The 14,174-nt window shown below is 35.4% G+C and overlaps 1 protein-coding gene across 2 annotated transcripts; it reads left to right on the top strand.

Annotated features, from left to right (window-relative positions):
- The first annotated feature begins 4,287 nt into the window (after positions 1–4,287).
- On the top strand, positions 4,288–10,830 carry LOC104245724 (mitogen-activated protein kinase 9). Of its 2 annotated transcripts, none has more exons than XM_009801385.2 (11): positions 4,288–4,664; positions 5,546–5,954; positions 6,066–6,193; positions 6,294–6,353; positions 6,988–7,137; positions 7,392–7,547; positions 7,641–7,778; positions 7,868–7,944; positions 8,852–8,953; positions 9,437–9,668; positions 10,374–10,830. In XM_009801385.2, the coding sequence occupies exons 1-11, from the start codon at positions 4,410–4,412 to the stop codon at positions 10,443–10,445; spliced, it is 1,779 nt and encodes a 592-aa protein (XP_009799687.1). In that variant the 5' UTR covers positions 4,288–4,409; the 3' UTR covers positions 10,446–10,830. The 2 variants fall into 2 exon arrangements, with proteins under 2 accessions (XP_009799687.1, XP_009799688.1); XM_009801386.2 differs by lacking the exon at positions 4,288–4,664 and adding an exon at positions 4,883–4,973.
- The last annotated feature ends 3,344 nt before the right edge of the window (positions 10,831–14,174 follow it).

Genomic DNA, 14,174 nt, shown 5'->3' with positions numbered 1-14,174 from the left:
CGCAACTTAACAAGAAAATCAAAATGATAAGAAGTGATAGGGTGGTGAATATGAATCTCCTTTTGAAAAATATGTTTAGAATATGGAACTATTCATCAAACAACGACCCCTTACACGCCACAATCCAATGAGATTGCGGAAAGAAAGAATCGTTCACTAAAGGAGATGATGAACACATTGTTGATAAGTTCTGGTTTGTCAGAGAACTTGTGGGGGGAAGTCGTTCTTACGGCTAACCGAATACTAAATCGAGTACCCTATAGAAAAACACAATCCATTCCATATGGAAAATGAAAAGGAAGGAAGCCCAACTTGAATTATTTTAAAGTGTGGGGGTGTTTGGCAAAAGTGCAAGTTCCTAAACCCAAAAGGGTAAAAATAGGACCGAAAACCGTTCATTGTGTTTTCATAGGATATGCGACCAATAGTAAAGCATATCGATTTTTGGTTCATAAATTAGAAAATCCTGACATCCATAATAATACGGTTATAGAATCAGATAATGCTGAGTTCTTTGAAAATATATATCCGTATAAAAAGGAATGCGAGTCGATTGGTGAAGGATCTAAATAACCTCGGGAAGAAACAAAAGAAAGTACATTTAATCAGGAGGATCAAAGACGTAGTAAATGTCAAAGAACATCTATTTTATTTGAACCAGATTTTATGACTTTCTTATTGGAAAATGAGCCTCGAACATTTAAAGAAGCTATGTCTTCTTCGGAATTATTGTTTTGGAAAGAGGCAGTTAATAGTGAAATAGAATCCATATTGAACAACCATACATGAGAATTGGTTGATCTTCCTCCTAGAAATAAACCGTTGGGGTTCTAAATGGATCTTTAAGAGGAAAATGAAAGATGATGGCACTATTGAAAAATATATGGCAAGACTCTTGGTCAAAGGGTATAGACAACGAGAAGGTCTTGACTATTTTGATACATATTCTCCAGTTACAAGAATTACGTCCATACGAACGTTAGTAGCGTTAGCTGCAGTTTATGATCTTGAAATTCATTAAATGGATGTTAAGACGACCTTCTTAAATGGAGAGTTGGAGGAAGAAATCTACTTGAAATAACCTGAAGGGTTTGTGGTTCCAGGTATATAAAATAAGGTATGTGGACTTGTTAAGTCCCTTTATGGACTAAAACAAGCACCCAAACAATGGCATGCGAAATTTGACCAAACAATGTTATCAAATGGTTTTACGATAAATGAATGTGATAAATGTGTACATTAAAAATGCTCCAAATCACATAATCATTGTTTTCTTATATGTGGATGTATGCTGATAATGAGTAATGACATTGCCAGCATAAATGCGACTAAGCATATGCTAACTAGCAAGTTTGACATGAAGGACTTGGGAGTTATTGATTTAATTCTGGGAATTAAGATCCATAAGACTCATCAAGATCTAGCATTGTCACAATCTCATTACATTAAGACAGTACTTGAAAAATTCAAGTGAGGTTTGGGAGGATAGTGTGTATGCAAACTTTATCCCTACCTGAAAGGTAGATAAATTATTTCCGATAGATTCTCGGCTCAAGGCAAAATGAAAATAAAGCAGTAGCACAAGTATTAACAACAACAAGATAATAAGAAAATGAAGCAAAGGGGACAAATACGTAAAAGTAGAAATCTAACAATAATATAGAACCAGACTAACACAAATACTACTGGTATGTAAAAGAAACACTCTCGACTACCTACTAGTCTTCTGCCTTAAGCTGAAGCGACACCATATCTTTCCTATTCATGTATCCCCAATACTTCCTTGGCCTACTGCTACCTCTCCTTAAACCCACCAGGGCCAGTCTCTTGCACCTCCTCACTGGGGCATCTGTGCTCCTCCTTTTCACATGTCCAAACCATCTAAGTCTTGCTTCCCGCATCTTGTCCTCCACCGGAGCCACTCCTACCCAGATGCTCTTATTTCTTCATTCCTAATTTCATCCATTGTGGTATGCATGTACATCTATCTCAACAGGGGCGGAGCCATAATGTTGATAGCAGGTTCGGCCGAACCCAGTAGCTTTTGTTCAAATCCTGTATTTTTATTAAGAAATTTAATAAATATGTATAAATTATTAATTTAGAACCCAGTAACTTAAAATGATTTTAATCCCAAACCCATAAGGTTCAAATTTTAGCTCCGCCTCTGAATTCTCAACATCCTCATTTTTACTAGTCTCATTCTGGACAAGGGAGTTTTTGACTGGCCAACACTTTGCCACATACAACATAGTCGGTCTAACAACCACTCTATAAAACTTACCTTTAAGTTTAGATGACACGTTCTTTTCATATAACATACCATATGCGAGTCTCTATTTCACCCACCATGCTCCGATACGATGTGCAACATCCCTATCTATTATTTTCTTGGATAATAAACCCAAGGTACTTGAAACTATCTCTCTTAGGATGACTTGTACATCAAGCATCACGTCCTCACTGAACTTGCACTCCAAGTATTCTATCTTGGTCCTACTCAACTTAAAATCATTAGACCCCATGGTCTGTCTCCAAACCTCTAGTTTCATGTTTACACCCCTCGTGTCTCGTCAATCAAATCAATATCATCCGCAAAATAACATACACCAAGGCACCTCCCTTGAATGTGCCACGTCAGACGTTGTAGCTTGAGGTTAAAATATTCACCATTTGAAAGGAAGTAGGGGTGGGCATTCGGTACTTCGGTTCGATATTTAAGAATTTCGGTTCGATATTTCGGTATTCGGCTTATCAATTGTGTATACCAAATAACGTACCAAAATATTTCGGTACGGTTCGGTATTTCTTATTTTGGTTCGGTACGGTTTCGGTTTAAACCAAATCTTCACTGGAAAGCAGATTCGGTTATAATGATAAATGCATAAGATATGGTTGCTCATGCAGTTACTCTATATTTGAGCAAGAAAAATAACCACTGAAAACTTATTTAAACGTTAATATTTTGTATATAGAAAGATTGACCATTGGGCCTTTGCAATGAGCAGATAATTCTCCATGAATTTGAGATTGGTAGTTGGAACTAGTGAGAGTTTGCTTGGTTTGTTGCTGCAACATTTTGGAGGGAGTTTAGTAGATAATATTTGTGATGGGAACAACTGGACCAAGGTGTTGTTATTTAAGCCCTGATTAAGAAGCACATCTTACTATATTATAGTGCTCTTCAACTGCTATAACTGCCCTCAAGTTGTAAACTTAAAATACTACAGTATTTTTCGGGCAGAATTGAAGTGAGCTCTGGAAATTCGTATTAGAATTTGGACTTTTGGGGCGTGGGCTTAAGGTTATTGGGCTAAAAAACAAAACAAAGTTGGGCTTGAACTAAACTATTTCGGTATTTCGGTATACCGAAATATCAAAAACCCAATATCATATACCGAATCGAATTACCGAAATATCGAATTTTTTGTACCGAAATAAACTGAAATACCGAAAAAAACGAAACCGAAATACCAAATTAATTCGATTTGATTCGGAATTCAGTTTTTCGGATTTTATGCCCACCCGGAAGGATAACAATTTTCCCATAATTTGCCTACTTGATACCCATAATATAGTTTCAAACATTTAAAAGGCAGGGAAACAACTTGCCTACTTGATACCCATAATTTGCAAAATAATATGCTTTCAAATTTCAAAGGTAAGAACACGGAAACATCTCGCCGCAAAGAGTATGCCATTTGCCAAAGTAAACGCGGTTGGTCTGAGTTATAACCCCAAATTCCAACAACATATATATTTGTACATTACACTTTTCCACTTAATCAAAAATTAATTGTTGTATATTTTTGTCTTATTAACTTACTTAATTATCATAAGTTAATTAATATGATTTAAAGTCAAATTATTTTTCAATATAGAAGAATTTTCCTTGTTATATTCTCTCCGGTCTACTTTAATTAATTTTTGGCCTTTATTTTTTCTGGTTCATAATATTTAATTTTTTCAGATATCAAGAAGATATTAACTTTTTTTTCCAAAGTTGCCCTTGGAATAAAATGCCTAGGAGTATTTGTTATAAATTCAATGAATAAATTAAGATTAATTTAGTTAATTTTATCATTAATTAATGCTAATTTTTTTTTAAAATATATGTAAACACAATCAAAAAAATTTAATTAAAATTAATTAAAATGAACCGGATTGGGGGAGTTGTAGAAAGGAAACATTACATATATAATATAAGTACTAAAAAGGAAAGAATACTTTTTTACTTGCTTTCATCTACAAAAGGAAAAAAAAAAATAAAAAAAAATACTAGAGTTAGAGGAGAAAATTGGAGGAGGGAGAATCGGGAGAAAGCATTGGACTACATAAGAAGAGAGAGCGTGGAATGCTGAGATCTTCTGGTGAGGAATCAAGAATCAATACGAAAGTTTAGTGTGTATATGGGGGGTGGTGGTACATTTGTGGATGGTGTTCTTCGCTGGTTTCAACGTCGTCACAACAATGAAGATGCGATCTTGACTGATCTTCAGAAACCCCATAATACCCATTTACAAGAAAGAGCAGAAGATAATAATAATAATCAAGACTTTACCATTACTGACGATTTTGACATTACTGGTCTAAAGCTCATCAAAGTACCCAAACGGCTTAGTTTCCCTATTTCTGCCCATTCTACAATGGATCCTCTCAAAAAGGTTTCTTTTCTTTTTGACCATTTTGTCCTTTTACCTACAGAATCTTGGACCCCCTTTTTGTTGTCTTTTCTTTTGGAGTTTACTGTTTTACTAGAATACTATTAACTGCTTAATTTGATGTGGATGATCTGTTTAAAAGGGCAGCCGGGGCACTAAGCTCCCGCTAGGCACTAAGCTCGCGCATAGCAGCCTTACCTAGGGCTCGAACCCGTGACCTGCTGGTCACGTGGCAGCAATTGTACCAGTTACGTCAAAGCTCCCTTTGCGGATGATCTGTCTTGATGTCTGTAATTCACAAACACAGTCATGGTATATTGCACCTACTGATTTAAAATCCTTGACCCTTCTGTTTGAGAATGGATTTTTGCAGCTTAATTCATTCTGATCTTCCAGTCTGTATGTTCAGCAGATGAAAATTTGATAGTCTTTGGTATCATTGTGATCAATGATCGAATATTCTCAGGCCAAATGGTGCTGTAATTTCTGCAAATTCATAATTTTGCCCAGAAATTTGTATTTATGTTAAGTTCTAATAGAAAGTATCAGATGGATTTTGGTCCATGGGGATGTCATGTCAAAGCACCAGCTTTCTTGATTACTTAGCTTTTCCTATTCATGTCAAAGCACCAGCTCACCTTGTTGCGTACAATAGACCCTTATGATCCGTCCCTTACCTGGACCCCGCGAATTGCAGTAGCTTAGTGCACCGGGCTGTCCACTATATTTGTATTTTCTAGCACGTGAAGTTACCTTTAATCTCCCCTTATTATATTTTAACATCAATGTCAATTTACATGGTTAAGAGGAGGGCGTGGGGTATTGCTGCTATTTCACCTTTCAGATGTATATGAGATTTTTTTTAATGGGATGTTCTTTTCCAGAATGCGTTGGAGACGGAATTCTTTACAGAATATGGAGAGGCAAGTAGATACCAAGTTCACGAAGTAATTGGAAAAGGCAGCTATGGAGTCGTGGGATCTGCTGTCGATACCCATACTGGTGAAAGAGTTGCAATCAAGAAAATTAATGATGTATTTGATCATGTTTCTGATGCTACAAGAATCTTGAGAGAAATCAAGCTTCTTCGGCTACTTAGGCATCCAGATATCGTAGAAATAAAGCACATTATGTTGCCTCCTTCTCGGAGAGAGTTTAAAGATATTTATGTTGTTTTTGAATTGATGGAATCAGATCTCCATCAGGTAATTAAGGCCAATAATGATCTTACTGCTGAGCATTATCAGTTTTTCCTATACCAGCTTATGCGTGGACTAAAATATATTCATACAGGTTTGTTCTTTGTATAATTTGAAACGTGCTTTTTGCTACCTGTAACTATAGAAGTAGAAGTTAAAGTTACCTAGGTGATAACCAAACCTGCCGTTTTTGCCCCCTTACCAGCAAATATTTTCCACCGGGATTTAAAGCCGAAGAATATTCTTGCTAATGCTGACTGCAAGTTGAAGATTTGTGATTTTGGGCTTGCTCGTGTATCATTCAATGATGTGCCATCAGCTATTTTCTGGACTGTAAGTTCAAATTTAGAAGGCTTCCTTTCTGCCATTGTTTTTTTATACATGCTTTTTGACTGGTATTTCTGATACATTTATCTTTTCTGATGTTTTAAAGGATTATGTTGCAACTCGATGGTATCGCGCCCCTGAGCTATGTGGCTCCTTTTTCTCTAAGGTAAGATTTTTAACCTTTTTATCTTCTTGATTTTTTATGCAACAACTGCAATGGCACTAATTTTCAGAGTTTAATAGTTCGTTTTGTTTCGTATATGCAACAACTGCAAGGCACATATGTTGAGTACAGTTAATGACACCTGGTGTTAATGTATTATGTTCAAGATTGTTTCCCATTATTTTCTTACTTCAGTCTTTTGCACTTAAGTGTCAACGTATTATGATCAAGATTGTTCCCCATTATTTTGGTACTCCGCTCCTCCAGTCTTTTGCTTTCCTTTGAGATTCCTAGATTATATGTCATTCTATTTCCTTAGGGAGAGGGAAAAACACTTGTGAAAGTTATTATTTTTCACTACATTGGCGTTGATATAGGCAATGGATGAGATGCTAAGAAGCTAATTCTCTTGCATTTTACATTGAAACATGGCTTGGGGACCTATAGTTTATACCGCTTTAAAGACAAAGATTTGTTCCTTGTCAAATTTTGATAAAAGAATTATATTTGGAAAGACGTGGTTTCACTATGAAACAACTTTATCATACATGTGAAGACTTCATTTGTGTTTTTGACAAATCTTTGTTGACTCATTTACATGTGATATATACTATCTCTGAGAGTTCTCTATTTGCAGTATACTCCTGCTATTGATATTTGGAGCATCGGATGCATATTTGCAGAATTGCTTTCTGGAAAACCGTTATTTCCTGGAAAGAATGTGGTGCATCAATTAGACCTAATCACAGATTTGCTTGGGACACCTCCTCCCGAAACAGTTGCAAAGGTCAGTTGTGATATTATATGCATTTCTTTCTGAGGTTTTCTTTGATATTGTGCTATTCTTTTAGCACCATCCTGATTATTTCTATATGCTTTCTGTTCGAAAGTATGTGTTTATTACTTGCAAGTAGACATGTTTGAGAATAAAAGATAAAGTAAAAAGAGTTTTTTGCTGAGAGGTTCCATGGCGTCACCTTTTACATGCCACTTTATTTTTCTTATTTTATGATTTTTTTTTTTTAAATTCAAAACTGGCAGATCAGAAATGAAAAGGCAAGAAGATACCTCAGTAGCATGCGGAAGAAACAACCGGTTCCATTTGAAAAAAAGTTTCCAAATGCAGATCCTTTGGCGTTACGCCTACTTGAACGACTGATTGCATTTGACCCTAAAGATCGGCCATCGGCAGAAGAGGTAGTGATTGAAAACAAATCAATGTTACTTCATCTGCTAAAGGAAATTCTCAAGTCCAATTGGCTTAGAAACACTAATTGTGCCTTTTTTTAGGCATTGTCGGATCCATATTTCCGTGGTTTATCAAATGCTGATCGTGAACCATCTAGACCGCCAATATCAAAGCTTGAGTTTGAATTTGAGAAAAGGAAACTGGCAAAAGAAGATGTTAGAGAACTCATCTATCGTGAGGTGCTGCTTTCTTTAGTATAATAATAATGGCTACCTTGTTAGTGAAATGGTTCAAAGGACTGACTTTAATCTTGTCTTGAGCAAAACAGATTTTAGAATATCATCCTCAGATGCTTCAGGAGTATCTTAGTGGTGGAGATCAGACTAGTGGCTTTATGTACCCAAGGTTAGCTGCTAACTGAAGCTAGTTCTAATACTTTTGTGTTCTTTCTTTTCTAAAAGTTGCTCTGCCTCTTTTGCAATAAAAGCTGGTATTCTTAGTCTTTTACTGGTGGTCAACAAATATAAGGTACATCTAGAGTTTTAACTACTACTCTTCAAAAAATGGAAGAATATCACAAAACATACACTAATTTTTCTTCCTTTTAAGTTTGGAAAAGTTGGTTGTGCTGGAAGTTGTGCTCCTCCCATCCTCTCACAGATAGAGACACAGCAGTGAATCTTCTGGAAATCAAAGGCATTAAGTTTTCAGCAATGAGATGAAAATAATTTCTTAAAACCAAATACCTTAGGCCTCTCTATTCTGATCGTTGTGCTAGCAATACTGTTGTATAGAAAGGATTTCTGCGACAGTAGGGTTGCTGCAGACTTTTAACACAAGGATTGCAAAAGAATATTCATATTACTTTTTTCAACAATGTTGGTGTCCGAGCCAACTTACGCGCACTTCGACTAATCCACCTAGGATCTGCCATCTCTTACTAGCACAAGTACCGGGTAACTTTGCCCACCAAGACTTAGGCTGATTGGTTGAAGTCTCACCTAGTGTCGCCTCAGCTGGAATTTGAACCTTGATTCACTAGGTTTTCACCCTGATTAGTGATTGTCTGATTCATCGTCTTGTGTTGGATCTAATTGATCATCCTTCTTTTAATCTTTTGCAAAGACATGAGTGCTCTTTATCATTTTTTCTCTATCACAGATAGTCGATTAACGTCTTTCAGACTCCCACTTCATATAATTAGGCTAATATATTGTGCCTAATAAGTTTCATCTGCTTCTATTTCTGAAGATTTTTATATTTTGCTATTCAAGGAAATATTGATCATGGTCTTTCTTTTATGTCAATTTAGTGGTGTTGATCGGTTCAAGCAACAATTTGCACATCTGGAGGAGCATTATGGTAAAGGTGAACGTAGCACCCCGCTTCAGAGGCAGCATGCTTCCTTGCCTAGGTGTGTAGTCGAGTCTATGGTTCTTTCTCTGTATTTAAACTACACACATTATTATGCTACACATAAAAAACAATCAGATTTGAAAAGTAGTTTCTCTGAAAAGTTTATCAAATAAAACCAAGGGTTTTTAAAAATACTTTGTGCTTTTACATATGGATGTAGATTTAGAGTTGCTTGCGTTATTTTGTGCAATGACTTACCATTTAGCTCTTATTGTTTGCATATTTCCTCTCTTTTTTTGTCACTGGCGACCTTTGGATTTGTTTACCTGCGATTTCAATCGAGTAGCATCCTTTGTGATTTCAGGATGATGTTGTGCCTATTAAAGTCTCTAGTTTGTCCACATACTTGTACAAAATTCAAGTATTACAGTAGATTGCTAGTTTGGTATTGTACTTTAAAAGCCGAGGGATGTATGTTTGACTACACATATATACAGTTAACATAAGAACTTATTTTCTTTTTGGAATACCTCCGCTGCAGGGAGCGAGTTCCTGCACCGAAAAATGACACCTCTTCCCAAAATAATGATTGTGAAAAGCGAACTGTTTCAACAACTCTTCAGAGCCCACCAGGGCAGTCTGAGGGATCAGAGAACTCAGTTGTCGGTACACAAAATGGAACTAATCAGGCAAATTACAGTGCTCGTAGCTTGCTGAAGAGTGCTAGCATCAGTGCTTCTAAGTGTGTGGAAGTTAAAAGAAGAAACACAGAGGTACTCTTTTTATTCTTCTCTTGTTGCTCGCTTTTTGGATATTGCACTGAGTCTGTTGTTTTCTTTCCCTTGTTATATATTTCAAGCGTTATCTTCTCCAGTAAAGTTTGCCAACTCGCCAACCGGTAAAGTTGCTGCCATGTGACCAGGAGTTCACGGGTTTGAGCCGTGGAAACAGCCTATTATAGAAATGCAGGTTAAGGCTGCGTAATGGACCTTTGTGGTCCTGCCCTTCCCGGGAGCTCGCGCATAGCGAGAGCTTAGTGCACCGGGCTGCCCTTTGTCTTCTCTGTAGCTTTTTAAGCTCTAGAAAATCTCATTGGTATTTATAACACCAATAATCTGGATGACTTCTTACTTATTACTATTTTATTTTATTCTGTTTCTCCTTGCTCCTCGTCTGATTGTTGGTATGATAGGTGTTGATACTGTATCAGCTTCAGTTAGTTTTAGAGCTTATTTTAATAGTTCTGATAATTTGGAGGTTGCAATCTTAACTCCATTGATTTCTCTGCTATGTTCACTTGTATTGTCTAAACATCAGGGAAAATTGTGTTTCCATAGAAAAATGAATAAAAGAACAAATGCAGACAGTAACAATAACTATACACTCAATAAAGCAAGTGATGAGAATAAATGCCAGTTGTTGCATCTTTTATATTCCTTTACTCATTTGACCTGACTTATTCATAAATGTTTTCATAGGAAGAGCCAATTGAAGAGGCAAACGAGGAAGTTGATGATTTGTCTCAAAAAGTTGCTGCTCTCCATGCTTAATTCTCTGCAGTCGTCTTATACATTACATTTTGATGATGTGCTCTACCATGTCACTGTTTATCCTGCGAATCATCAACATTTTGAAGTTCCGCTCCTTGATTTCAGGTAGAAGCTAATTTTAGGACGTCAGTTTGTTATTTGTGCTATAAAAAATTTAATTGTGTACCATGAGAGAAAATGCTCCAGCTATTTATGGATCGGAGACCATTTTTCTCTCCTTAGATGAGAAGGATAGTTATTCGTAACTAGTTCAAATTTGTAACGATTTGATAAATCATATAATACCCCTATTATACCTTTCTCGAATACCTTCCCTTGTATGGCCTATTATGCAATTGGTTGCTAGATGAATCCAGTGGCATCCGCAGACTGATCCTGATCTTTATTGGTCGTGTATTGATATCGAAATGCCTGATTACTCAATTATGTCATTGATAATTTCCCCTCAGTTGCTACAGATAGTTTATGAGATACTGCTGTTATACTGGATGGTAAATTGGAGCTGGTATCATATGATTCTGATTATAAGGCTGAATAGGGGTATTATCACTTTTAGCTTGTGTCAGAAACTATTTACATCCGGTTGCAGAAGTGTATGAAATTTGTATAATTTTTATATATAACATACACAATGTAAATATATACAAAAAATATAGACATTTTTTCGGCTATTATTTTTACAGCCCCATACAGTGCCATTTTTTCCAGCTGATATCTCTCAACTGCTTCTGGTTCTATTTGTGGTGCAAACTATAACGAATATGAAGGTGTGAAACTAAACTGAATATGGATCAGTGTATAATTTTTTTTGTGTATTTTAACATTTTATAGTACTTTTACCAAACCTCCATAATCTTTAACTTGTATTGCAATAGCTCAAATTTATGTTTAAGTTCTCACACTGAACTAATTAAAGGACTGTATGTGAAGATTTGTATGGTAGCTGTGGATTTTATTGTTCCTTTCTGTGTTTGGTTCTTAAATGGCCATTTGTCTAGAATTCAGGACTCTTTTCACCGAGTCTGAATGTAAAACTATTATGGCGATCTGTAAATTTTACGACTCTAGCTGAATTAAAGTGCTACTTAATTATATGAATTTTTTTAATACTTTATTACATAGGACTAACCATTTACTATTCCAAATTATTCACGGCAAACTAAAAGCCTCCTAATGGGTAAATCCTCTTTGATACATATATAAAGAATAAAAAAGATCATGTCTTAACATGATTAGAGTACTTTATTGTCTCGAATGCACTACACACGATATGAATATTTCATCTAAATCAGAATTAACTAAAAATATAATAGCATTATATAAATGAGAATGGCAGAGAGAGGAAGTGTTTCAGATCGTGCGTATAAATGGGCACAGTAATGTTCGTTTCTCTTACGAAATTGAGATTGGTTTAACTTCTAGGTTTTTATCCTTAAACCCGTTATATTTTTAAATTATGAGCTTATTTTAATATTTGTGACATATTTATGTTCCATGTCAAAATGCTAGGTTCTTTGAACCCATTAAACTCATGCTCCATCGGCCTCTTACCATATTCCTAAATACAAATTAAACAGTAGTAACTTATGTACGTTGGATTTTACTTCAATATCGAGATTTGTCATTTGATTAACTGCTTATCCAACTATCAAATCCAAAATAGTAATAAAGAGAAAGAAAATCCTGTAGGAATATATAGTAATTAATGCAAATGATAAAAACTGAGGTCCACACACCACAACAATCTACCTTTTGTCAAACACAAGACAGTTGGTCTTAAAGCTACTTTCCTCCCGATTTATTTATTTATTTATTGAGATAAAATTATTAACCATGCACCTTGAAAACAAGGGCCTTCTGCTTTAATCACGAAATTCTTATAGACAATATTCAAGCGATCTAGTAAAGTGCAACATTAGCAAATGACCTAAAAAATTTGGGACCAAGGACTATCCCAACTTCTCTTTGTTTATATTTTTTTTACCCTTTGTCTTACCATCATCGGAACAATTGGCATCATTCTTGGGCAACAAAGGAGGCTTTTGTGCTGCTTATCCTCCTCGTTTGCTGGAACAAATATCGATTCAAGATTTAAATTTTAAGTTATAGGTTCATGTCTACTATTCGTTACAATTTCAGTGCAATTTTACACATAAGTTTATAATCCACGCCGAAAATTATGGATTTATTTGAACTCGTACTTAAAATGGTACATCCGCCCTTGCGGGAAGAGTAACTAAGCCTAAAATATGTGGTCAATCTTTCACTAGGCGCAAAGTGCTTGTATAGTTGTATGTTCAGAACTACTTCAGGGTTCACTGTTCAGGCTATTTATGCATCATTAGTAACGGATTTGTATTTGTAAGCAAATAAGGACCAACAATGTCACATGTCAACCAAATGCATAACAAGTACACATTCCTTAACAGCATGAAAAAATCGAATCAAATCAATCTCCTTCTTTGTTACAATGAGAATTTCCAAAAATGTTTGTTAGTAATCCGTATTCGTAAAATAATTCTAAGAAACAGAAACAACGGAAAAACAAAAATGTAGAAGAAGCAAAATTATATCTGAGCCTAATGAATTCACGTATTTCCTTAAGAAACTTAATCCCCTTCTAGTACCCGAAATTTAGGATTATTTTCTCCTATGATAGAATGGATAACCACATTGGTATAGCGATACTTCAAACACCAGTGTACAGTGAACACAAATGGTGGCAGTAAATCACACTTACTTTGTTTTAGAAAGAAAATAATGCAGAAAGGAAGAAATTTCAGAATTTTTGAAAGGAAAATTTGAGGGAATGATCTGGTATTTATAGCATCAGGTTGGGTTCAAATGAAGAGCCGCAACTCTTCAAGAATGGCTCGCATAAGACGGCTATAACGAAAATGGCTATTTACGCAAAATAAAATCGGAGGGAAATTTAAATTACCGTTACAAAAATGGTCAATTTGGATTAATATATAATTATTTAACAAATAAATTTTGTCCAAATAATTAATCAAATGTGAAGTCGAGCGACGACATCGCAAGATTTGCTTTCTTCTCAACTCTTTAAGAGCTAGAAGAAGTGTAATTATATATATACACACTCAACAAATGAGCTTTCCTCCTCCAATAATATTTCTTTGTAAGGAGTGAAATTCAAAATTTTATTTTTCCCACAATTTCCTATTCACTAAAACCCAACACTGTTTATTGGAGCTTCATACTTTTGTAACAGTATATATAAATTAATGAAGAATATCCAATATTCTCTTGTTTTGGAAAATTCAATGAGATAGACACATATACTCCCTCCGTTCCAGTTTATGTGAACCTATTTCCTTTTTGGTCCGTTCCAAAAATAATGACCCCTTTCTAAATTTGGAAATAATTTAGCTTAAACTTACTATTCAACCCTTAATGAGAAGTTTTTATAACCACACAAATACTCTGGGTCCACAAATTCCAAAAGTCTTCATTTTTTCTTAAACTTCGTGCCCAATCAAACAGGTTCACATAAATTGGAAGAGGGAGTATATGTTATCATTCATTTCCTCTTAACTTTTAACACGCTCCCTCAATTTCATTATAGTAAAATAACCTTGTCTTTGTAAATCTTTACGAAAACAACGGACTATGTCCGCGCTGGCCACACCACTCACATTTGACATTATATTACGTGCGTACCCTAATATGTTTTCTATAAATAAACTTGATTCTCACTACGTACTTGCC

The sequence above is a fragment of the Nicotiana sylvestris genome, chromosome 10 (assembly GCF_000393655.2).
Source record: "Nicotiana sylvestris chromosome 10, ASM39365v2, whole genome shotgun sequence".
NCBI classification, from domain to species: Eukaryota; Viridiplantae; Streptophyta; class Magnoliopsida; order Solanales; family Solanaceae; genus Nicotiana; species Nicotiana sylvestris.
Note: the sequence above shows the minus strand (reverse complement) of the source record. Positions and strands in the feature narration are given on the sequence as shown.

Bases quoted from the DNA above. Each gene is read 5' to 3' on its own strand.
- LOC104245724 (XM_009801385.2), top strand. From the start codon at position 4,410: ATGGGGGGTGGTGGTACATTTGTGGATGGTGTTCTTCGCTGGTTTCAA. The intron at 6,194-6,293 runs GTAAGTTCAAAT...GATGTTTTAAAG, and splicing joins CATCAGCTATTTTCTGGACT to GATTATGTTGCAACTCGATG. The intron at 7,945-8,851 runs GTTAGCTGCTAA...ATGTCAATTTAG, and splicing joins AGTGGCTTTATGTACCCAAG to TGGTGTTGATCGGTTCAAGC.